Source organism: Lagopus muta, chromosome 18, assembly GCF_023343835.1.
Source record: "Lagopus muta isolate bLagMut1 chromosome 18, bLagMut1 primary, whole genome shotgun sequence".
Lineage (NCBI taxonomy): Eukaryota > Metazoa > Chordata > Aves > Galliformes > Phasianidae > Lagopus > Lagopus muta.
The window spans coordinates 10866513-10888871 of NC_064450.1; the positions used below are offsets into that span (position 1 = coordinate 10866513).

The following is a 22359-nucleotide window of genomic DNA, read 5'->3' on the forward strand; positions in this document are numbered from 1 at the left end:
ACAGTGTTAAGAGAAGAACCTTTACTTTCCAGTAAGGCTTGTGTGAAATTACATCTGGAATCAACTGTTTATTTTAGTTCTCATGTACACCATTGCTGGCAACACTTCATCTAGCATGTGACTGCTTCCATCCTTTATGCCAGCCTATTCAGTAAAAGCCAGTACTACTGAAAGGGAATGATATTACAAGGTTTGACTTCCCTTGGAAGGAAGCAAGTTTAAAGGCTTCTCTGCTAGGGGGTGGAATGCAGCTCGTCTGCTGCCTTGAAAGCAGATCTCTGCTGTCTTAGCTCACTGTTTTAACTCTCTGCTTTCCAGAAGTCCTGAAGGAGATCCAGAGTACTCTGGAGGGGGGAAGAGGGTGAGTATCTACCAACTTGTGTTTCTAAGGGTGGGAGTGACAAAGGAGGGCATTTCTAGTGACAGTAGGGCAGTGCCCAACAAAAGGTGGTAGAGCTCCTTGTGCTAGAGCCAGTTGACGAACTGTCAAAGGGAAGAAGAGTATGAGAGATGCTGATTCTTTTTCACATGTTGTCCCTAAAATATATATATATATATATATATATATATATTTTTTTTTTTTTTTAATGAATAATGCTTTGTCTCTTTCTCTCCGAAAAGCAGGAGAGATCACATTCCCACATCCCAAAGGAACAGGACTCTGACTATTCGCATACAGGTTTATATTTGTGTCAACCCATACTGATCTAAGGTCAGGCCACATGGGCTTAGTTGGCCGAGGATGGGACTCTGGAATTTTAATCCTGGCTTGACAGTTGTCACTTGGACATATTCAGTATCTCTGCTCCCATTCTGTCTGTACAGTAGAGCTAAGCTACCACCATGGGTGCGGGGCTTTATCTTGTATCCTTAGAATACTGATGTTCAGGTGCCAGGGGTTACAGAAATGTAGACAAAGGACTACTATTTGCAGTGGATGCAGGAAGCTTGGTGGGATTGGTAACTGCTGGTGCATAAGGATAAGTGACTGCCTGACATGCTCTGCTCTGTGCACTTGCTCTGGACACTACTTAATCCTGGTTTTCTGCCAGCAGCTGGGAGAGAATGTCTTTGTATTGCATCACAGTAACAAAACTGATCTTGTGTCATTGCAGGAGCTTTGCAGAAAGAAATTTGGCAAGAAGTCCAGTAGGACACAGACTAAGTAATGGAGGAGGTAGGTGAGGCAAAAGTTATTTCAGGCCAACTGAAGTAGAAAAGGAAAAACACAAAATTATAAACGTTCATCTGATATAAGTGGTTTGCAGTAGTGCAGAACTCCAGTCTGAATTTTCAGGCTGGGAATCTGCTGGCTGTGTGTTGTAGTACCACTGTTCAGCACATTATGTGCCGCACGAGTAAATACACTGGATCAGTTTTAAATGAATAAAAAGAAGTCCTTTGAAGGCTCCTTCATGACTCTTAACGGGAAACAAGCATGAAGGGCAGCCAGAGCTCGCAGCTGTAACCTGTTGAAACTTAGGACTGTCAAATAAATGGATGCCCTTACTAAGCAGAACAGAATGCATGGGATGCTCTTCTTCCCTTTACGCTTGAAAAAAAAGGTTTGAATAGTGACAACAGCAACATGAGTCTGTATTAATTATGAACACCCATGGGCAGAAGATAGAGGCAGGGAGAAGGAGAGTTATTATGCAGGACATTGTACTTCAGAATAATCTCACATCCATCATAGAAGTGTGTGTGCAAAGATGCATATTCTTAGAGTTTTTGGGCCCAGTGTGAATTCTTGTAGTGACACACTGATGCACATCATACAAGTTTCTCTCATTAACTTTAAAATTCTGTTTTCTAAATGGCTTTTACTTTCTTATATCCCACAGCAGACTGACCAGAATTCATCAAGGACTTTTCTGGGATTGGATTGCGTGCCATAATACTACTGATTGGGCAAACCGTCCCTGGGGAGAGCACAGCAGTGTTCCCTGTATCACAGGCTACTGAGTTGCAACTTTCATGCATATGCATGTCTGCCCTGGCCTCCCCTTTTAGTGCCTCATTAGACATCTCTTGGAGCCTGCCTTACATTAGGACAGAAGTGGATTGCCAGGTCTAATGCACCACAAGCTTCTGAGTACATCTAACTTTAAATGTTTGCACATTTCTCTTTTCTACTGGGCTGGGTTTTAAATTATGAATACTACTGCGTTGGTGCAGGATTTTAATAAATGCGCACTGTTACCTCCAACTGGTATAAAATTATTTTTTGTACCATTTTTTAAAATCATATGGGTATTTCAGCCTTAATGAACATTTTATAAATTTACCTAACAAAAAGACAAAACATGAAATAATATATGCTAGATTCCTGTGACTGTTATGTGGTATCTGAATGAGTAACTTTGGTATTTGTTTGCTGTGGTACTGCTAACTGGCTTCATGGATTTTAGTAGAATCTATTTTTGTAGCCATTCAAATCAAAGGAAAACTAATTGAACCTGATTTTTTTTTTTTTTTTTTTTTTTTTCAACACAATGTTGATCTTTTTGGAAATAAAACTCTGAATTCCATTTTGTGATCCTTGTCTGCTTTCATATCCATTCTTTGCATTAGCAACTCCTTTCATACAGGTAACAGGCTCATGCCTGTTTTACCCCTTGAGGAATGCAAGGAATTTTTTGAGCAGCAGAGACAATGAACACTCTTGCAGATTCAACAGCCTCATTAAAGAAAGATGATTGCTTAGAGAAGATGTGTGTGGCAAGCAAGTTGATTGTATCAATGTCCTGCAATCTGTGCATTAGGTTGCCAGGAAAGAGCGCTGGTTCAGATGGCAACCAGTGCCTGGAAAGTCATCTGCTGGTTTGTCCTGAAATAACTTCAGTGATGACATGCAGAAGGGAGGAAAAGTTGATCTGACAGTGTTTCTGTAATAGTCAGTCAAGGGATTATGAATTGATGCTGTTGAAAGTCTGTAGAGCGGCACTTCATTACACTTAAAAATTTGATTTAAAAACACTAATTTGTTCCTTGTGCCTGACCTCTAATGCTGCTTGCTTTCTTTTCCAGAGAAGAAAAAGAATTATTTTCCTGAATATTTTGTGTAACTTGCTTATTGTTGCTCCTTTTCTCACTGACTTCAGAAAGAAGGCTAAAACTTCCCATACTGGATGCTGAGTTGTTGTTCCTTGCATAGTTTAGAAACCTGCCTCGGGAAGCCCTCTTACTTTAGGCTCTCTTATCTTCCTGAGCAAGATGGGGTGATCTTTTATTTCTTGGGGATAACACAGTGACACTCATCTATTCTGCAAGAGAATATGGTTGAAGAGTTCAGATGAGGTTTGGAGCACCCTTACTTCTAGAAGTATTAGTATCTCCTTTGAGACCTAATTTATCTCTCATGAAGTTTTGGAGAGCCTGCTTTCGGACTGAGCGGGATATGATATGTTAGTTTCCATTTCCTTTTTTCTCCTAGCCTTATTTCCTTGTTTCTACATCTTCAGAGTTGAGACTAACAGGAAGGTGGCCTGCTGTACTCTGTCTCTTGTGCCAGACATTGATACTGCAAATTTACAGAAAATTATGTTTTAATTATCACTTTCTGAGTTGGTGTGACCATGTGCATCATTGTGGTGCATCTGGCTGCTTCTTTCTGCTCCTCACAGATGGACAGCTTCTAATGCAATTTCTGAGTATTTCATTTGTTGGCAGGCTTGGGTTAAGTGACGTAGCAGTCCTGCTCAGGGCGGAAGTGGTTAATATAATCTCTCCTCTTTTGGCCTATATAGCTTGAAAAATTCATTAACCCCCATTCCTCCCAAATAAGTTAAATCTCAAAAATGCTACCATAATTTATATACCCCTAAATGAATTTGTTTTTAAAAATAAAATGGACTTTACATATCCAAGCTTCTTATATTCTTAAAAACACAAGGCAGACTATTAATGGGATTGCAGCTAAGTTCTGTATTGAAATATGGCAGATTCTTACTAGCAGTGCTTGTTTGAAACCTACAGCTGAAGGACTCACTGGAATAAGCTGCTTGATTTATAGTTGTGAGAAGTGGCATTAACAATTCTTTCTTAGAAATACTATGTTTAAAATATAGGAGAAAGAGGAGCAAAGCAGAAGGAAGACTAGAACTCACACTGACCTTTCAATTAAATTCTGAGCTGAGCAGGAGCGGATGGAAGGACTCCCGCATGACTTTGAAAACTAGTCTGTATTTCTTTACGCTAACAGAAAATTCCTACCACGTAAGATCAATAATGGAATGTTCATGAAGGATGCATTCTTGAATCAATATCTAAACAGCTTGTGAACATGGAGAGGAAAAAAATCCCTCTGTATCTCTCCCTGTAATGGGAACTGTAAGGTTGTAGCCTGAACCAGTGATTGAGCATCTGCTGGAGGGGCATAGCCAACCCTGCAAGCACAGGTGGAAACAATTCACCTGTGGGACCAGACAGGATGGACCCTTGCTCAACTCCTCCCTAACCTCATTTAAGGTCTGGCAGCGGCAATGGAAGCATCTCTACTTGAAAACTGCCTCCTTTGGAGTGTTCAGCAGGCCCTGACCCTCAGAAAGGGGTCAGGGTTCCTTCTTTATTTTTTAATTGTGATCTCTACCTTTCTTGGGTGATCTAAAAGTGGTTTAAAGCAGCTATATCTGCTGCCGCCTATCCTTACACCCACCTTCAAGAACTGCCTTTTGAGTCTTGCTGTTAGCATTAATCTGCCTCTCAGACGACAGTAATAATAACAGCTTGTTTCTGATCAGAGGCTTCAGCTGCTGCCAAAGTCCTTAAGTTTTGTGCCTACCTCTATTTCTCATTTGAATTGCTTGTCTGGGATCTCTTAGTGACTTGCTGTTTTCCAAGAGCTAATTCTTAATGCTTGGAAGCATCTAAAGGGCTCACTGGCTGTTATTGCTTTATTGCCAGTAAGGGTCTGGCCAATGTTCTCTCTCTGTTGTGCTCTCTACAATCTTTGGGGTCTGGCATCATAGTGCCCTTTCACTGCAGGAGCTGATCTGCTGTTAACACTGGCTTCCAGTGCTTGAAAAAAGTCCCCAGTAGCTATGCTGGCAGCATGTCTCCTAGCCATTGCAGGCCTGTTTCTTTTCAGAGGGGAAAGTCTTGAATCTAAAAATAGAGTCAAAGCTTTCCACATTTGAACGCACAAATTTGTACCTGTTACAGGATTCTATTTTATAGTAGCCTGAGCTTGAGGTTGTATACCTTCTTGAAACATGAGTTCCTTCATCGAGTTTGCATATGTCATGCCAAAATTCACTAGTTGTAGAAAGGGTCTGATAGTTTTACTGACAAGTACATCCTGCTATTTTAACACAGGTACAAGCAGATAAATGTATGCTGGTAAGTGAAGGAATTTTTTCTGTATCTGAACCAGTGCCTTATGATCTTGCCATATAGTCTGGAGTAAGGGGAAGCAGCAAAATTAGCTGCAGGCTGGTGGGTCTGGCCTGCACATTTAGGAGGGAGCTCACCATCAGCTCAGCTTACATGTAAGGTGAATTTTCACCAGGATGACAAACAGAACTTGTGCAAAGTTGTATGTATGCAAAAGATGATGATGCCTTATAATGGGATACAAACACTATGGAGGAATAGCAGATTAAAATAAAATAATTAAAAAACTGGCTCACTCCTTCTGCCAACCAGTGATAGTTCAAGACTACAATCTCTACCTAGAGAGATGCTGCTCCCTCAGCTCCTAACTCGTAAATGAGGATGAGGAGGGGTGGATCCTGCCTTCATTCCTCCTGCTCACTCAGGTGCGGTGCATGCACTTGAGCTCCTGGGTTAGCCACGCCTCCTCATCTGGTGCTCAACCATTGGTTCAGGCCATGACCTGGCAATTCCACTACAAAAGGAAACAGGTGAGGAGTAGAGATCACACTAAAAGAAGGCAGTGGCCTCTTTCAAGTGACAGTCATAAAGTCAATTTAGCTATAATATGAAACATCACCTTCTCTGCTCGATTCTTTCTACCTTAATCTTTGCAAGTTTATTAGCTTCTGTGGGGATTATCAAATATCTGGATATAATCATTTCTATCTGGACAATGTAACTTTACACAGTGACGCTCGTTCCAGGGTCTCTGCTGCCAGCACGTGGCTAAAGCGCGGAACTACAACAAAAACAGGCGGGGGAAGGCTGTGTTAGTTCGAAACTGGCGCATGCGTAGTGCGGGCTCGAGACTACCGTATGCGCCGTAATATACGGACGGGGAGAATGCACAGTAATAGCTAAAGGCTAGTGCATGCGTCATAATAGCTGAAGACTGGTGCATGAGAAGTGCTGTTCTGAAACACAGCGCAAGAGCAGTGCTATTTTTTTACTAGCGCATGCATACCATTGTCTCGAGAAACGCACATGGTGTAGACGCAAGAAAGCCGCATGCGTAGTGCTTTTCTAATACTAGCACATGCACAGTGCGCTTTATCCAATGGCAGATGCGCAGAACGTTTTCTACATTAACACAGGCATAGTGCGTTCACCAGAAGAGCGAATGCGCACCGCATCGAGAATGACGCATGCCTACTGCATACTCGAGATGGCGCATGCATAGTGCAGTTAAAAACAAATGCGCAGTGCTGTTCTAAACTCACACATGCGCAGTGCTTTTTTTTTTTAAGACATGCGTAGTGGTGTCTCTTGATTGACGCATGCGTAGTGCATAATCGATAATGGCACATGCGTACTGTAATCTGAAGACTGACGCATGTTCTCAAGTTTGACGTGCGTTCTCAAGTTTGGCGCATGCGTGCTACTGTTCTCAAACCAGCGCAAGCATTGTGCTGTTCAGAAACTGGTGCACGCGCAGTTTTTTTGTTTTTTTGTTTTTTTGTTTTTTTTTTTGCAAGGGTGCGTGCGTAGTCTGGTGCAAACACAGGAGCATGCGTAGTGCATTTTCTAGGTTAGCGCATGCAGAGTGCTGTCACTAGATTGAGGCATGTGTATTGTGATGTCAATACAAGCGCACGCGCATTGTAATCTCGAGACAGAAGCATGCGTAATGCGTTTTTGAGATTGCCACATGCAGTGTGAATCTTCAGACGGCACATGCATAATGGTGTTCTGAAACTCGCTCATGCGTAGTGCTGTAATCGGACATGCACATGCATAGAGCATTCTCAGAGTGGCGCATGCACAGCGCCGTTATCCAAGCGGCACATGCGTATTACAATTGTGAACCCGGCACATGCGTAGGCTGCTCTGAGACAAGCGCATGCGTACTACGGTTCTCAAAACAGCACATGCCTAGTAGCATTCTGTAACTGTAGCATGCGTAATGCGTTCTCGGACAGGCGCAAGTGTACTGTTGTTTGCAGGAAGGTGCATGCATAGTGTTGTCTCCTGACTGGCGCATGCACAATGCTGTCAGCATACTGACGCATGTGTAGTGCATTTTAAAGATTCGCGCATGCGTAGTACTATTCTGGAACTGGTGCATGCATAGTGCATCCTCCATATTGCCGCATGCATAGTGCGGTTCTCAAACCGGCGCATGCGCAATGCTGTTCTGAACCTGGTGCATACTCATGTCTTCTTTGTAAAGGCGCATGCGTAGTCCAGTACTAACACTGGTGCATGCGTAGAGCTGTCTCCAGACTGGCGCATGCGTAGTGCATTTTATAGGTTGGTGCATGCGTATTGCTATTTTCAAACTGGCGCATGCGTAGTGCGTTTTCTAGATTGGCGCATGCGTATTGCAGGTCTCAAACCGGTGCATGCGTAGTGCGTCACCTAGATTGGCATATGCTGTTTTGACACACGCATGCGTAGTGCTGTCTGCAGAACGACGCATGCGTAGTGAATACTCGATATTGGCGCATGCGTACTGCAACTCTCAAGATGGCGCACGCGTTGTTCGGTATTAACACTGGCGCATGCACAATGCTCACTTCAGTCAGACACATGCGTACTTCGTTATCGGACTGGCGCATATGTACTATTTTCTGGAGCGTCACGCATGCGTAGTATTGTCTCCACACTGGTGCATGCGTAGTGTTTTTCTTAAAGTGGCGCATGCAGAATGCGTTCTCGATACTCGCACATGCATAGTGCTGTTCTCAAATTGGCTCACGCGTAGTGATTTTCTGAAATGGGTGCATGCGTACTGCATTCTCGGACAGGCGCATGCGTACTGCTGTCCCCATGCTGGTGCATGCGTATTGTTGTCTCAAGAGACGTTCAGGCGTAGTGACAGCTTCTGGCTTATGGATCTCAGCAGTAACTCCTTTCGTTCCCATCTCCCTGGCCTTGCCAGCAGGTAAGAGGGAGTATGAAGGTGCCAACTTTTCTTCACCTACGACCAAGTTCAGCTTTCTCTACAAAACATGATTTTTGCAGCTACAGCCACAAATATCAATTCTCTTCAAACTGTCAGGATACTTTGTTCCATCCCAAGATAATTGTTCACTTGGGGGCTTTTAGATCACCGTCACAGTCAAGGCTAAAATTAAGGCTACATCCCAGACACTCAGGTCCCCCCACTTCCATTTGTTTCTGTGCTCTGGGGAGGAATATCACTGATCCGGTGGTCCACAAACTGATGGCTCACCCAGACTCAGACCTGAAGTAGTTGGTAGAAACAGTTGCTATTCTGAAGTTGTCGGGCGCATGCTCGCTATTGCCTGGAGGACTAATCACAATAGAGAGCAGAAGATTCGCTGCACAGAGCGGTTAAAATGCCACTTCCGCATATCTGTGCACATGCGTTGTACTGCCTGCAACAGCAATGAAGACAGCTGCAGTTCAGCATATTGGCCACGCGGTGGCAGCAGAGACCACCGAAATAACAGTTCTGATGGGTTTGACGTACATCTGCAGCGCAGTCCCTGACGATCCGTTCTCTCTTTCTTGCGATGACGCGTTAAGAACGCAAAGTTAGGATTGAAGGGTTGTGGGGAGGGGGGGTGGATGTGGGGGGGGGGGGGGGGGGGGGGGGTAAGAAAGACGAAGAAAACAGGGAAACTTCTCCAAACCCAGGAAGGTTGTGCTAAGTGCTTATGAATATCTGTTGAAAAACAAACAAACAAACAAACAAAAAACCATCAAATTCATGTGGTCATGGGTTTTTTTTTTGGCCAGTACGTTTATTACATTGTTTTAAAAAACTCACATATCACAATCTAACTGCCCAGCAAATTTAATGATAGTGAAATGAAAGCACGTTAGCAGAAAGCGTGGTGCTATATTCATGTTTACTCAGACTCTTTCCTGTTCGTATTTTAATGTATTTGTTTCCTAGTGCCTTTCTTGCACTCCAAGTTTCATTTTTGGCTTCTTATTCTTTTAAATGCCATAAAATGGATAGTTTTAGGCCCTAGCAAGTCTACAGACTGCACAAAGGAGCAGTTTTGAGTTTCATGTGGACTATCACATTGTTTCCACAAAGATTAATGAAAACTGCAGTTCTCCACATAAGTTTACAGATGGAAAAAATTAATTCACCTGCATACAAAGAATCAGTGTGTCACAGCTGCCTCTAAAAGACAGTGCAAGAGTTGTGCAGGTCTATCAGGCTCAGCTGCAGCTTTTCATCTTCCCTTCTCTGGTCCTGCTGCACCTGGAGAGACTGCACAAGGGCACAGGGTATGCAGACCCTCCCCAGCCGGCTGCAGCAGTTGCTCCTGCCAGAACACTCTTTCAACCCAAACCATTCCTGTTTCACAGATGGGAGCCCCGTGTGCCAGAGAAGGAAAGAGCTGCAGGCAGAGGGAAAAAAACGTGGTGGAACTCCTCCATCCCACTGCCAAATATCATCTCTGGCATTTTGGGGGTGGGCAGGGGACTGTGGGAGCACCCTTCGGCCTCTGTGCAGGAGGGAGGAAAGTAAAAGATGCAGCTGCAGGCAGTGGGCTCTGGGCTGGAGCAGTGCAGCCAGATACAGCTGAACAGCTCACTGTCTGGGCACGTGGAAGAAGCTTGTCCAGCTGAGGGCTGAGAGGCTGTTCTTACCAAGCATTCTCCCATCCTACAGGTCTGCATGGACTGCACCAGTCGCTTGAGATCTTCCCCTACAGAAGCTCAGAAGTGACAACATTCCTGACCCAAACAGGTAATGACAACATATACACACACAAACAAATACATACCCATCTCAAAACCTGGCACTCTACAGTCCCCCCCCCCCCCCCCCCGAGTTTGTTACTGCTTTTTAGGATGCTCTACAGGTATCCTATCCTTTCCCCTTCATCCCTCTATGACTTCTGCATTCCTTTTCCAGACTTTCCCCTTTCTTTCCCCATTTCCTTCTCCATGCCTTCCCCCTGCAATGGTCTACTGCTGTTCTCAGCTGACAGTCCTTAAACCACACTTTTCAAACGCATTGAATCAGAACACATGCTGTCACTGTTTAAAAAAAAATAAAGTAGAACAAGGAATACAGTATTGTGTATGGATAACAAACTGCTACTTGCTTGATGACCAGTAGCAGCTCATCCTGGAGTAACTCCTGAACACAACCAGTTCTCCTCTGCGTGGATTTGGCGTCAGCAGTGGCTCTGCAATATTGGATCTGATTCTTCATCTTCTACCTCAAGTTCTAGTGTAATTCAGGACACCAAAAAGCATGTGACCACTCCTTTCAAAACAAAATACATTAGAAGAAAATATGCTTACACAATTAAAGACAGTAAATGTCAAGTGACAATTCTGGATAAAAGTATACTACAATTTGGAGGCGAGCTTTTGGGGCACTCCTTTCTCAGAGCAACGTGGCCGTGCCCTGCGCATGTTGCTGTTATCAGCAGCACTGCAGTGAGATGCCCAAGGCCATGAGGCACAGTGACACAAAGAAGGTTGGTTATTGGGGTGCAAGGAGGGCAGGCAAGGAAGACTGTGTGCTCAGTGGCTTTGGGGAAACTCACCAAGTGCTCCAGTCAGGAGAATCCCTGGGCTGTCCCGCATTGCTCACAGATGTCACCCTCCCCCCCCGCGATACTCCAACAGCACCCCCGAAATGTCACTCTGCAACATCACCACAGTTGCACTCCAATGTCACAGCAGTATCAACACTCAGAGTCACTCTAACAATGTTACTCCTCAGCATCGCTCCTTGATGGTGAAACAGAGTGATACTCCAACATCACCCTCCAACATCAATTCCCAGTATCATTTCAGCATCATCCCAACATCACCACTGTCATCGCATCACCCCAGTGATGCTCCCTGATGGCAACCCCAAGTGATACTCCAACATCACTCCAGTGTCAACTCAACAATGTCACCCCCATCACCCCTCAGTATCACTCCAGCAACATTAACCCAGCATCACTCCCTAATATCAGCCCCAGTGATACCCCAGCATCATCCACCAACATCACTGCCACATCATAGAATATTACCTCTCAGCATCTCCCCAATAATGTCACCCCCCCAACAACATCAGTCCTTTATCTCATCCCCCAGAGATACGCCAACATCACCCTACAGCATGACTGCACAACATCGACCCAGCGTCACTCCAATGTCACACCAGTGTGCCCCCATCAGTGTCACCCCAGTATCACTCCCTGATGTCATCCCCCAGTGAAACCCCAACATCATCCTGGTCTCATTGCAATGTAACCTCCCAGCTTCACTCCAACAATGTTACCCCCCCAAAAAACCTACTTAATTACCTACTGTAATGCTGCAACATGATGGAAAATACAACAACAGCAGCAGAGAAACTAAGTCCTAGGCTGTAATAAGTGAGGATGTGCTCAAACACAGCAGTTGTGAACACAGAAACAAAGAACAAAAATCTGCTTAGCTTTGGAAGACCTCATGCAAGCATAGACCTCTAGCAAAAGCCCCTCATTTCTGATGCCAATGCTTAAATGAGGCCTAGGAGGGGGTGGAGCCAGGATCCAACCTTTCTGTCACTCAGGTGCGTTTCATGCACTTGAGCTTCTATGGTTTGTCCCTTCTCAATCATTGTTTCAAGCCACAACTTAGGGTTTCCACTACACCCCCCCCCCCAACGATATCACTCCAACATCACTCCCTGATGTCCCCCCATGATACTCCAACATCACCCCCCAGCATCACTCCCCAGCATCACCCCCCCACATCATCCCAGTGTCAGCCCAATGTCACCCAAGTGTCACCCCAACTATGCCACTGCAATGTCACTCCCTGATGCCACCCTCCAGTAATAACCCAACACCATCCCCCAACATCACTCCCCAACATCAACCGAGCATCACCCCTATGTCAGCCCAGGGTCACTCCCAGAGTCGTGCTGACAATGTCACCCCCCAGCATCACACTAAGTCACCCCAGTGTCTCCATCGAATATCTCTCTCTCTGATGTCACTCCCCTGTGATACCCCAACATCACCCCCCAGCGTCACTCCCCAGGGTGTCAGTCCACAACTTCAACCCAATGTCATCCCAGCATTACTCTATGGCGTCACCCCAACTTGCCAAGTAAGCAAGATTTGGGATAGCAGCTCCTAGCGGGGCTGTATAAGCTTTCAGACACTGATAATCGATCGTTAATCACCACCTTTCATCTGGTTTCTGAACCAGATAACTCCAAGTTGTGGGGAGTGTGTTCTGGAAACTATTTGTCTTTTCTCCAAACCTGCTGTGACTTCAGAAATCCCACATCATGCTGCAGCAAAAATGGCGTACAGTGGCATGTTAGCGACCCCTGATTCAGGGATCACAGGGGCTGCATAAAGTACACATGCAGCTTCCCTATTTCTTTGGAGCTGGGGATTGAAACTTGACCCAAAAGGCCACACACTGCCATACAGGCAGGTGCCAGGTTCACCCACTGAGGATGTCAAATCCTGAATTGTTTTCACGATGGTCTTTAATTGCAAAGAAAGTAGGTGACACGTTTCTCACTGGAGAGCCATAAGCTGTCCCCACTAGTTTGGCAAACAGTGCTCGCTCCGATCACACCGGTAATCTCAACTTTGCCATCCAGGCTGCACACACAGCTTTTCAGCATCTTGCTGTATCAGTACTGAAATTTGTGCTCCCCTATCTATTAGAAATTTTACTGAATGCTTTTGAGGACAGACTTCAATCAAAATATGCATGCCCTTGTTGCTCATCCTTTGATCAAACTCCCCTTGCCGGACAGGCAGATCCAATCACCTGCTCGTTATCAGTCTTTTTTTTGTTGTTTACAGCCTGAAGCAGTGATTGAGCACCTGGTGAGGGGTGTGGCCAGCCCTGCCAGCACAGGTGGAAGCAATTTACCTGTGGGACCGGATAGGGCTGAGCTTGGCTCCACCCCCTCCCTGCCCATATTTAAGGGCTGGGAACAGACAGAGCAGCATTCTGCTTGGGAGCTGCCTCCTTGGAAGTATTGGGAGTGAGTTCTGCCCTTTGGAATGGGGTGAGTGACTACTGCTTTATTGCGGGGCTCTGGTCTTTCCCTTTTGGGGGATCCTGACCACTTTTAAGGGCTGGAAGCTGTGAGGGCAGCATCTCTGCATGGAGGCTCCTTCCTTTGGGATGTGGGCTGTTTGTTTTTGGAATGGGGTCATTGATTTCTTCTTTACTGCTGGATTGTAATTTCACTTTCTGGGGGCTCCTGACCACATTTAAGGTCTGTCAGCAGAAGGAGCAGCAACTGCACCTGGAGATTGCTTCCTTTAGAGCGTGGGGTGAACCCTTGAAACTGGGTGAGTGATTCTTTATTCCAGGGTTGCAATATCTTGTTGTTGGGGGGATCCTGACCCCACTTAAGGGCTGGCAGCCTTTAAGGTGGTATCTGTCTTTAGAGACTGTCTCCTTGGGAGTGTGGGATGAGCTCTGGTCCTTGAGAAAGGGTGAGTCATTCCTTCTCGTTTTAGGACTGTGACCTTTCCTGTTTTTGGGGCATCCTGACCACATTGAAGTGCTGGCAGATGTAAGGGCAGCATTGATCTCTGGAGACTGTCTCCTGTGGAGCAGGGGTGAGTTTTGGCCTTTGAGAAGGGTGTAAGTGGTTTCTTTGTTTTTTCTTTATTTCAGGGCTGCATTCTCCCTTTTTTTTTTTTTTTTTTTTTTTTTTTTTTTTTTTTTTTTTTTATCCTGACCACTTTTAAGGGGTGGAAGCCGTAAGGGCAGCATCTCTACCTGGAGACTGCTTCCTTGGCAGTGTGGGCTGAGTGTTCATCTTTGGAATGGGGTAACTTATTCTTCCTTTATTTCAGGGCTGTTATGCACTGCTTCCAACCATGCAGAGTTGTTTAAGGGCGTTCTGTGCACCCTTAGGTGTAATAAATCTTCGTCTTTATAGAAAGCCAAGGATTGTCCTCTTCTGGACTGCTGTACTCAGTATCACCCCAGTGTGATGAAGTGAAGCCCCTGCTCTGCTGAATACTGGGACTGGCCCAGAGAGGCTCTGATGGATGTGGATTATCCTAGCCAGAGTACTTGGTACCATTGGTGGTGATCTCGTCCAACTGCCACACAATGAACAGGAACATCCACAGCCAGATCTGGCTGCCCAGAGGCTGACCCAGCCTCACCTTGGAAGGGACGGGGCATCCATCACGTCTGGGTAACCTGTTCTGCTGTGTCACCACCCTCACTGTACCAGATTTTCTTTATATCTAGGCTAAATCTTTCCTTGTTCTTCCCTTCAGGTGTTGAAAGGCTGTTACCAGATCACCTCAGAGCCTTCACTTCTGCAGGCTGAATAGCTCCAGCTCTCTCTCTTTATAGGAAAGGCGTTCCATCCCTCAGTTCATATTTGTGGCTGTTCTCTGGATGTTCTCCAACAGCTCCACGTCTGTCCTGCGCTGCGGACATCCACATCCAGACACAGCACCTCCAGGTGAGGCCTCACAGCGCAGAGCAGAAGGGCAGGACCAGCTCCCTTCGCCTGCTGACCACACATCTTTGGATGGAGCCCAGCGTACGGTTGGCTTTCTGGGCCAGGAAGCTACATCGCTGAGTGCCACTACTCAGCCTGTTGAGGTCCCTCTGGATGGCGTTGTCCCTCTAGTGTGTCACTGCACCCCACAGCTCGGTGTCATTAGGGTGCACTCAGCCCCACTGTCAATGTCACTGATGAAGGGGCAATCCCAGGTGTTTGTACAAACTCAGCAAAGAACACCTTGAGAGCAGCCCCACAGAAAAGGACTTGCGGCTCCCGGTGGATGAGCTGGGATCTATGAGTGGACATCAGCCAGCAGAGCGTGCTTGCAGCCTGGAAGGCCAGCTGTGTTCTGGGCTGCGTTAAAAGAGGAGCGGCCAGCAGGGAGAGGGAGGTGATCGTCCCCATCTGCTCGGCTCTTGTGAGGCTTCATCTGCAGTGCTGCATCCAGGCCTGGGGCCCCCAGCACAGGAAGGACGTGGAGCTCATGGAGCGGGTCCAGAGGAGGCACTGAGATGAGCAGACGGTTGGAGCAGCTCTCCTACAAGGAAAGGTTGAGGGAAGTGGGGTTGTTCAGCCTGGAGAAGAGAAGGCTTGGGGGGACCTCATTGCAGCCTCACAGTACTTGAAGGGGGAACAGCAGGAAGGGGAACGGCTGTTTATGAGGGTGGATCGTGACAGGACAAGGGGAAATGATTTTAAACTGAAACAGGGGAGGTTTAGGTTGGTTATTAGGAGGAAGCTTTTCACAGAGAGGGTGGTGACGCACTGGAACGTGTGCTTCAGAGTCACTTCCAGGAGGATCTGCTCCTCGATTTTTTGCAGCACAGAGGTGAGACTGACACATTGGTGGTTCCCAGGGTCACACTTTATATCTGCAGTAACAGCTGTGCTGTTGCCTTTTTTCTGCTCACCAGGGACTTCACCTGACTGCCTCGACTTCTCAAATACCACTGAGAGTGGCTCGGTGACTGCAGCGGTGAATTCCCTCAGGGCTCTGGGACTCGTCTCATCAGGACCCAAAGACTCCTGGATGTCAGGTTCTCGGGTGGTCCAGATCCTGATCTCCCATCACAGTGTGGGATAGGGAGGGGTCTGTGGGACCGGCATTGCTTCCTCAATCCCCACCTACCAAACCGAAGGTGAGAGCAGTGTATAACGAGCAGTTATCAGAGAAGATGGAAGATGGATATTGTTGGGTACCTGAGCCTTCTCCTTGTCTGTTGTTCCCAGCTGCAGTGCTGCTGGTAAGCAGCATCACGCACAGAGTGCAGCCACATTGATCATGGAAAGGAGTGCAGGTTTGTGAAAGAGGCACATCTGTAGGGCAGTGCCTTCATTACTGTTTTGTGTCCCACAGGTGGCTGCGGAGTTGCAGCGCTCCCGAGTGCCGTAACGACTGTATGGAGATGCATGGCTCTTCATGGGAACAGCAAGGAACCGGAATCTGCATTTCCTGGAATGCCCCAGAGCCTCGCTTTGCTGGCTGGTAATTGTCTGCCCAGCAGGTAAGGGCAATGCTCACCCATCAGTGTTTACCCACTCCATAGCACGGCACAACACGGTGCTCCCAGAGCTCTTCATTGCACTTTATGGTGCCCTGGATGTTGCCTGTCCTTTTCTTTCTGTGTTCTCTTTGTCTCTGGCCTTTCACTGCAGTGTTTTCCTTCCCTTTGCCCTTGCTGTTCCCTACTGCATTGTCTTGCCCTCCTGTTTTTGTGTTCCATGCCACGTTCATTTGGCCGTTGCCCTTGGCTTTCTTTGCTGGATTCACTTCAGCGTTCAGTTTTGGCATTCTGTACTGCGTTCTCTCGCCCTCCTGTTTTGGTATTTCCTTCCATGTTCTCTTAGCTGTTGCCATTGGCTGGGCATTCTCTTGCCCTCCTGTTTTTGTGTTCCATGCTGGGTTCTCTTGGCCATTGCCCTTGGCTTTCTTTGCCACATTCACTTCGGCATTCAGTTTTGGTGTTCCCTGCTGCGTTCTCCTGCCCTCCTGTTTTGGCGTTTCTTGCTGTGTTCTCTTGGCCATCATCCTGGGCATTTCCTTCCACGTTCTCTTGGCCCTTGCCCTCCTGTTTTTGTGTTCTATGCCACATCTCTTGGCCATTGCCCTTGGCTTTCTGTTGCCACATCCTCTTCAGCATTCAGTTTTGGCGTTCCCGGCAGCATTCTCTTTGGCCTCCTGTTTTGGCATTTCCTGCCACATTGTCTTGGCCCTTGCCTGGGCATTCCCTGCAGCGTTCTCTTTGACCTCCTAACTTGCTGTTCCAGCCACATTCTGCATTGGCCTTCTTTGCCGCGTTCTTTTTGGCCTCCTATTTTGGCTTTTCCTGCCATGTTTTCTTAGCCCTTGCCTGGGCATTCCATGTTGTGTTCCCTTGTCCTTTTGTTTTGGCATTTTGTGCTGCATTCTCTTGGCCTTTGCCCTTGGCCTTTCCTGCTGTGGTCTCTTTGGCTGTATTCTGACCTTTCCTGTTGCGTTCTCCTTGCCCTCACCTTGGCTTTCCATTGGTTCTCTCTTTGCTTTTGCCCTTGCCTTAGCTTGGCTGTTTTCTTTGCATTTACCTTGGTTTTTCATGAGAGTTCTCCTTCCCTTTGCCTGCCCTAGGAGTTCTGCTTGCCTTCAGCACTCTGGGATTAGCTGGGAGGCAACATTAAAGTTAACCTTGACCTGAACCCATAGCTGAATGGGAGTTCTAACGATAATTGTGTTAACCTGCAGTGTATCTGTAAACCAAACCCTTAACGCAGTGTTGAAAATGTCTCTTAACCTGAATGCTGCCTTAAAAATAATGCCTCATGTTTTTTGTCAAATAACCTTAATTGTGATTGTAGTGCAGAATACTGATGTTAGACCAACTGTAACTTCAACCCTATGAATAACATTAATTATATCCCTAATGTTAATTATAATTATAATTAATTACAACCCTTGTGTCATCATTACAGCAACGTGCTCAGGGTGCAGCCCCACACATGCGGGGCAGTGCCTTCATTACTGCGTTGTGTCCCACAGGTGGCAGCAGAGCTGCGTTGCTCCTGAGCACTTTAAGGACAGCACGGAGATGCGCGGCTCTTCATGGCAGCAACAGGAACTGAAATCTGCATTTCCTGGAACGCCCTGGAACCTTGCTTTGCTGGCCGGTAATTGTCTGCCCAGCAGGTAAGGGCAGTGCTCACCCACCAATGTTTACTCATTACTTACTGAGACACAAGGTAGGGTTCCCAGAGCTCATTTCTGCACTTCATGGTGTCCTGAATGCTGCCTGTCCTTTTCTTTCCGTGTTCTCCTTGCCTCCATCCTTTCCCTGCCGCGTTCTCCTTGCCCTTGGCTTTTCCTGCTGCGTTCTCTTGCCCTCCTGTTTTGGCGTTCCCTGTGGCATTCTCTTGGCCATTTGCCCTTGGCCACCTTTGCTGCGTTCTCTTTGGCCTTCGGTTCTGGCCATCTGTGCCACATTCCCTTGGCCTTTGTCCTTGGCCTTCTTTGCCACGTTCCCTTTGCCTTCTGTTCTGGCATTCCCTACAACATTCTCTTTGGCCTTCAGTTTTGGCGCTCCTGGCTGCGTTCTCTTTGGCCATTGCCCTCAGCCTTCATTGCCACATTCCCTTTGGCCTCTTGTTTTGGCATCCCTTACGGCGTTCTCTTTGGCCTTTGGTTTTGGCGTTCCCTTCCATGTTCTCTTTGGCCATTGCCCTTGGCCTTCTGCGTTGGCCTTCCATGCAGCGTTCTCATGGACCTTGCCCTCCATTTTTGCCTTCCCTGATTTGTTTTCTTTTGTCTCTGTTTTGGCGTTCTCTGCAGCCTTCTCCTCAGGCCTGGCCTGTGACGAGGCGTTCTCTTCAGTGCTCTCCCTGCCTTTGCCTTCCCTTTGCCTTTGACGTTGCCTTCCCTTGGGTGTCGTCCATGCCTTTGCCCTCCGTTTTGGCATTCCCTCAGCTGTTCTCCTTGCCTTTTGCTCTTACCTTTGCCTTGGCCTTCCCTATCGCTCACTCTGAGCACGATCCTAATAACCCTAACCTCAATGCTTTCTCCCCAACCCTAAGCTCTGAACCCCAAATGAAGTGTGAATTGCAGCCATGACTGTATAGATACCTGTGCAAATTAACCCTGCACCTTCCATAGTGCTTTCAATTGGGCACTGAACCCATCTGTAACCTTCTGTGTAATACTAACAAAAACCCCACAGCTTCCCTGTTAAATACTCCTAACCTTACTCTGAAGCCATTTCTTGGAGCCGTGTTTGGCTTCCATGTTTTGTGGGTGGGCTGATTGAGCATCGTTTGTGTCTCAGCGTTCCTCCTTCTAAAGCGTGTCTCTGTATTACAGGTGAAGATGCCTTTGATGCTTCCAGTTGATGGCTTCCCCCCTGCAATACCATCATCTTTCCAGTCCTCCCACACTCACCGCCAGCTCGGTTCAGTCCAGCTTTTACCTGAATCCCTGCTCTGTTCCCTTTCCTGAGCACTGTAAGGACAGCATGGAGATGCGCGGCTCTTCATGGCAGCAACAGGAACCGGAATCTGCATTTCCTGGAACGCCCCGGAACCCCACTTTGCTGCCTGGTAATTGTCTGCCCAGCAGGTAAGGGCAATGCTCACCCACCAGTGTTTACTCATTACTTACTGAGACACAAGGTAGGGTTCCCAGAGCTCATTTCTGCACTTCATGGTGTCCTGAATGCTGCCTGTCCTTTTCTTTCCGTGTTCTCCTTGCCTCCATCCTTTCCCTGCCGCGTTCTCCTTGCCCTTGGCTTTTCCTGCTGCGTTCTCTTGCCCTCCTGTTTTGGCGTTCCCTGTGGCATTCTCTTGGCCATTTGCCCTTGGCCACCTTTGCTGCGTTCTCTTTGGCCTTCGGTTCTGGCCATCTGTGCCACGTTCCCTTGGCCTTTGTCCTTGGCCTTCTTTGCCATGTTCCCTTTGCCTCCTGTTCTGGCGTTCCCTGCGGCATTCTCTTTGGCCTTCGGTTTTGGCGTCCCCTTCCACGTTCTCTTTGGCCATTGCTCCCGGCCTTCATTGCCACTTTCCCTTTGGCCTCTTGTTTTGGCATCTCCTACAGCATTCTCTTTGCCTTTGGTTTTGGCCTTTTGTGCTGCATTCTCTTTGGCCATTGCCCTTGCACCTTCTGCATCGGCCTTCCCTGCAGCGTTCTCACGGACCTCGCTCTCCATTTTGGCCTTCTGCGTTGATCTCTTTGGTCTCTGTTCTGGTGTTCTCTGTGGCCTTCTCCTTGGGCCTGACCTCTGATGCGACTTTTGGCATTCTCCAAGCCTTTCCCATCCCTTTGCCTTTGCCCTCTGTTTTGGCGTTCCCTCGGCTGTTCTCCTTGCCTTTTGCTCCTGCCTTTGCCTTGGCCTTCCCTAACGGTCACTCTAACACTAATCCTGATGTACCTAACCCTAACACCTTTCCTGTTAAACACTCCTAACCTTACTCTGAAGCCATTTCTTGGAGTGGTGTTTGGCTTCCACGTTTTGTGGGGGTGGGCTGACGGTGAGCACAGTTTGGGTCTCAGTGTTCCTCCTTCTAAAGCATGTCTCTGTATTACAGGTGAAGATGCCTTCGATGCTTCCAGTCGATGACTTCCCCCCTGCGATGCCATTGGCTTTCCTGGCCTCCCATAGTCACCGCCAGCTCAGTTCAGTTCAGCCGTTACCCGAATCCCCACTCCGTTCCCTTTCCACGATCTTCCTGTCACTGTGCCACAAGCCCCCACCAAGGTCATTGCAGGCAACGTGTGGGATGCGGCACTCAGTCTCATTGCAGTTCATCCCATCAGCTTCAGCCCAGCGATCCAACCCACCGGCACCCTTCCTGAGGGCCCTTCTGTTCCCAGGCCAATCAACGCTTCCTTCTGATGCCATCTGCGTTCCTTCCTGGCCACTTTAAGACTCGTGCCCCTTTGTGGCCATTTTGAGAGTTGCGCTGATTTCAGCGTGTGCGTTCAATTGACTTCAACCAAATTGGCTTCAGCTTTACATTCAATTAATGTAAACCGAATTGGCTTTAGCTTTACATTCAGTTGACTTCAACCAAATTGGCTTTAGCTTTACATCCAATTAATGTAAACCAAATTGGCTTTAGTTTTACATCCAATTAATGTAAACCAAATGGCTTTAAGTTTGCCTTGCTTACGGGGTTGGGTTAGCTTTGCTTTGTTTGTTCTAGCGCAGGGCTAACCCAACCCCGTAACCAAGGGCCAGTGGAGGCTATTTTGTTCCTCCCGGCCAGTCTGAGACTCGCGCCCCCTTGTGGCCATTTGAAGAGTTGCGCTGATTTCAGCGTCTGCATTCAATTAATCTCAACCAAATTTGGCTTTAGCCTTGCAGTCATTTTGCATCAACCAAATTGGCTTTGGCTTTGCATTCAACTTAATTCAACCGAATTGGCTTTAGCTTTACATTCACTTAATGTAAACCAAATTGGCTTTAGTTTTACATCCAATTAAATGTAAACGAAATTGGCTTTAGTTTTACATCCAATTAATGTAAACCAAATTGGCTTTAGCATTGCCTTGCTTACGGGGTTGGGTTAGCTTTGCTTTGTTTGTTCTAGCGCAGGGCTAACCCAACCCCGTAACCAAGGGCCGGCGGAGGCGATTTTGTTCCTCCCGGCCAGTCTGAGACTCGCGCCCCCTTGTGGCCATTTGAAGAGTTGCGCTGATTTCAGCGTCTGCATTCAATTAATCTCAACCAAATTGGCTTTAGCCTTGCAGTCATTTTGCATCAACCAAATTGGCTTTAGTTTTACATTCAATTGACTTCAATCAAATTGGCCTTTAGCTTTACATTCACTTAATGTAAACCAAATTGGCTTTAGTTTTACATCCAATTAAATGTAAACGAAATTGGCTTTAGTTTTACATTCAATTAATGTAAACCAAATTGGCTTTAAGTTTGCCTTGCTTACGGGGTTGGGTTAGCTTTGCTTTGTTTGTTCTAGCGCAGGGCTAACCCAACCCCGTAACCAAGGGCCGGTGGAGGCGATTTTGTTCCTCCCGGCCAGTCTGAGACTCGCGCCCCCTTGTGGCCATTTGAAGAGTTGCGCTGATTTCAGCGTCTGCATTCAATTAATCTCAACCAAATTTGGCTTTAGCCTTGCAGTCATTTTGCATCAACCAAATTGGCTTTGGCTTTGCATTCAACTTAATTCAACCGAATTGGCTTTAGCTTTACATTCACTTAATGTAAACCAAATTGGCTTTAGTTTTACATCCAATTAAATGTAAACGAAATTGGCTTTAGTTTTACATCCAATTAATGTAAACCAAATTGGCTTTAGCATTGCCTTGCTTACGGGGTTGGGTTAGCTTTGCTTTGTTTGTTCTAGCGCAGGGCTAACCCAACCCCGTAACCAAGGGCCGGCGGAGGCGATTTTGTTCCTCCCGGCCAGTCTGAGACTTGCGCCCCCTTGTGGCCATTTGAAGAGTTGCGCTGATTTCAGCGTCTGCATTCAATTAATCTCAACCAAATTGGCTTTAGCCTTGCAGTCATTTTGCATCAACCAAATTGGCTTTAGTTTTACATTCAATTGACTTCAATCAAATTGGCTTTAGCTTT

The 22359-nt window shown here is 46.9% G+C and overlaps 1 protein-coding gene and 1 long non-coding RNA gene across 11 annotated transcripts in view; both read left to right on the forward strand.

Moving 5' to 3' along the window:
• Window positions 1-2492, forward strand: part of LLGL2 (LLGL scribble cell polarity complex component 2) — a 35536-nt gene extending 33044 nt beyond the window's left edge. For 7 of the 8 annotated variants that reach the window (XM_048964910.1, XM_048964912.1, XM_048964911.1 and 4 more), the window contains exons 24-27: window positions 319-361; window positions 625-679; window positions 1116-1177; window positions 1845-2492. In XM_048964910.1, coding sequence (XP_048820867.1) covers window positions 319-361; window positions 625-679; window positions 1116-1169 — 152 coding nt within the window. In that variant the 3' untranslated portion in view covers window positions 1170-1177; window positions 1845-2492. The remainder of the gene's footprint in view (window positions 1-318; window positions 362-624; window positions 680-1115; window positions 1178-1844) is intronic. The other variant, XM_048964906.1, reaches the window with a different exon arrangement.
• A 10743-nt stretch (window positions 2493-13235) lies between these two features.
• LOC125702157 (uncharacterized) lies at window positions 13236-17889 on the forward strand. Of its 3 annotated transcripts, XR_007380466.1 has the most exons (6): window positions 13236-13333; window positions 13547-13622; window positions 13794-13895; window positions 15721-15843; window positions 16164-16311; window positions 17820-17889. It is a non-coding gene; the product is annotated as an uncharacterized LOC125702157 (long non-coding RNA). The 3 variants fall into 3 exon arrangements; XR_007380464.1 differs by lacking the exons at window positions 15721-15843; window positions 16164-16311; window positions 17820-17889 and adding an exon at window positions 14136-14536 and having other exon boundaries at window positions 13257-13333; XR_007380465.1 differs by lacking the exons at window positions 13547-13622; window positions 15721-15843; window positions 16164-16311; window positions 17820-17889 and adding an exon at window positions 14136-14536 and having other exon boundaries at window positions 13273-13333.
• Window positions 17890-22359: the final 4470 nt, after the last annotated feature.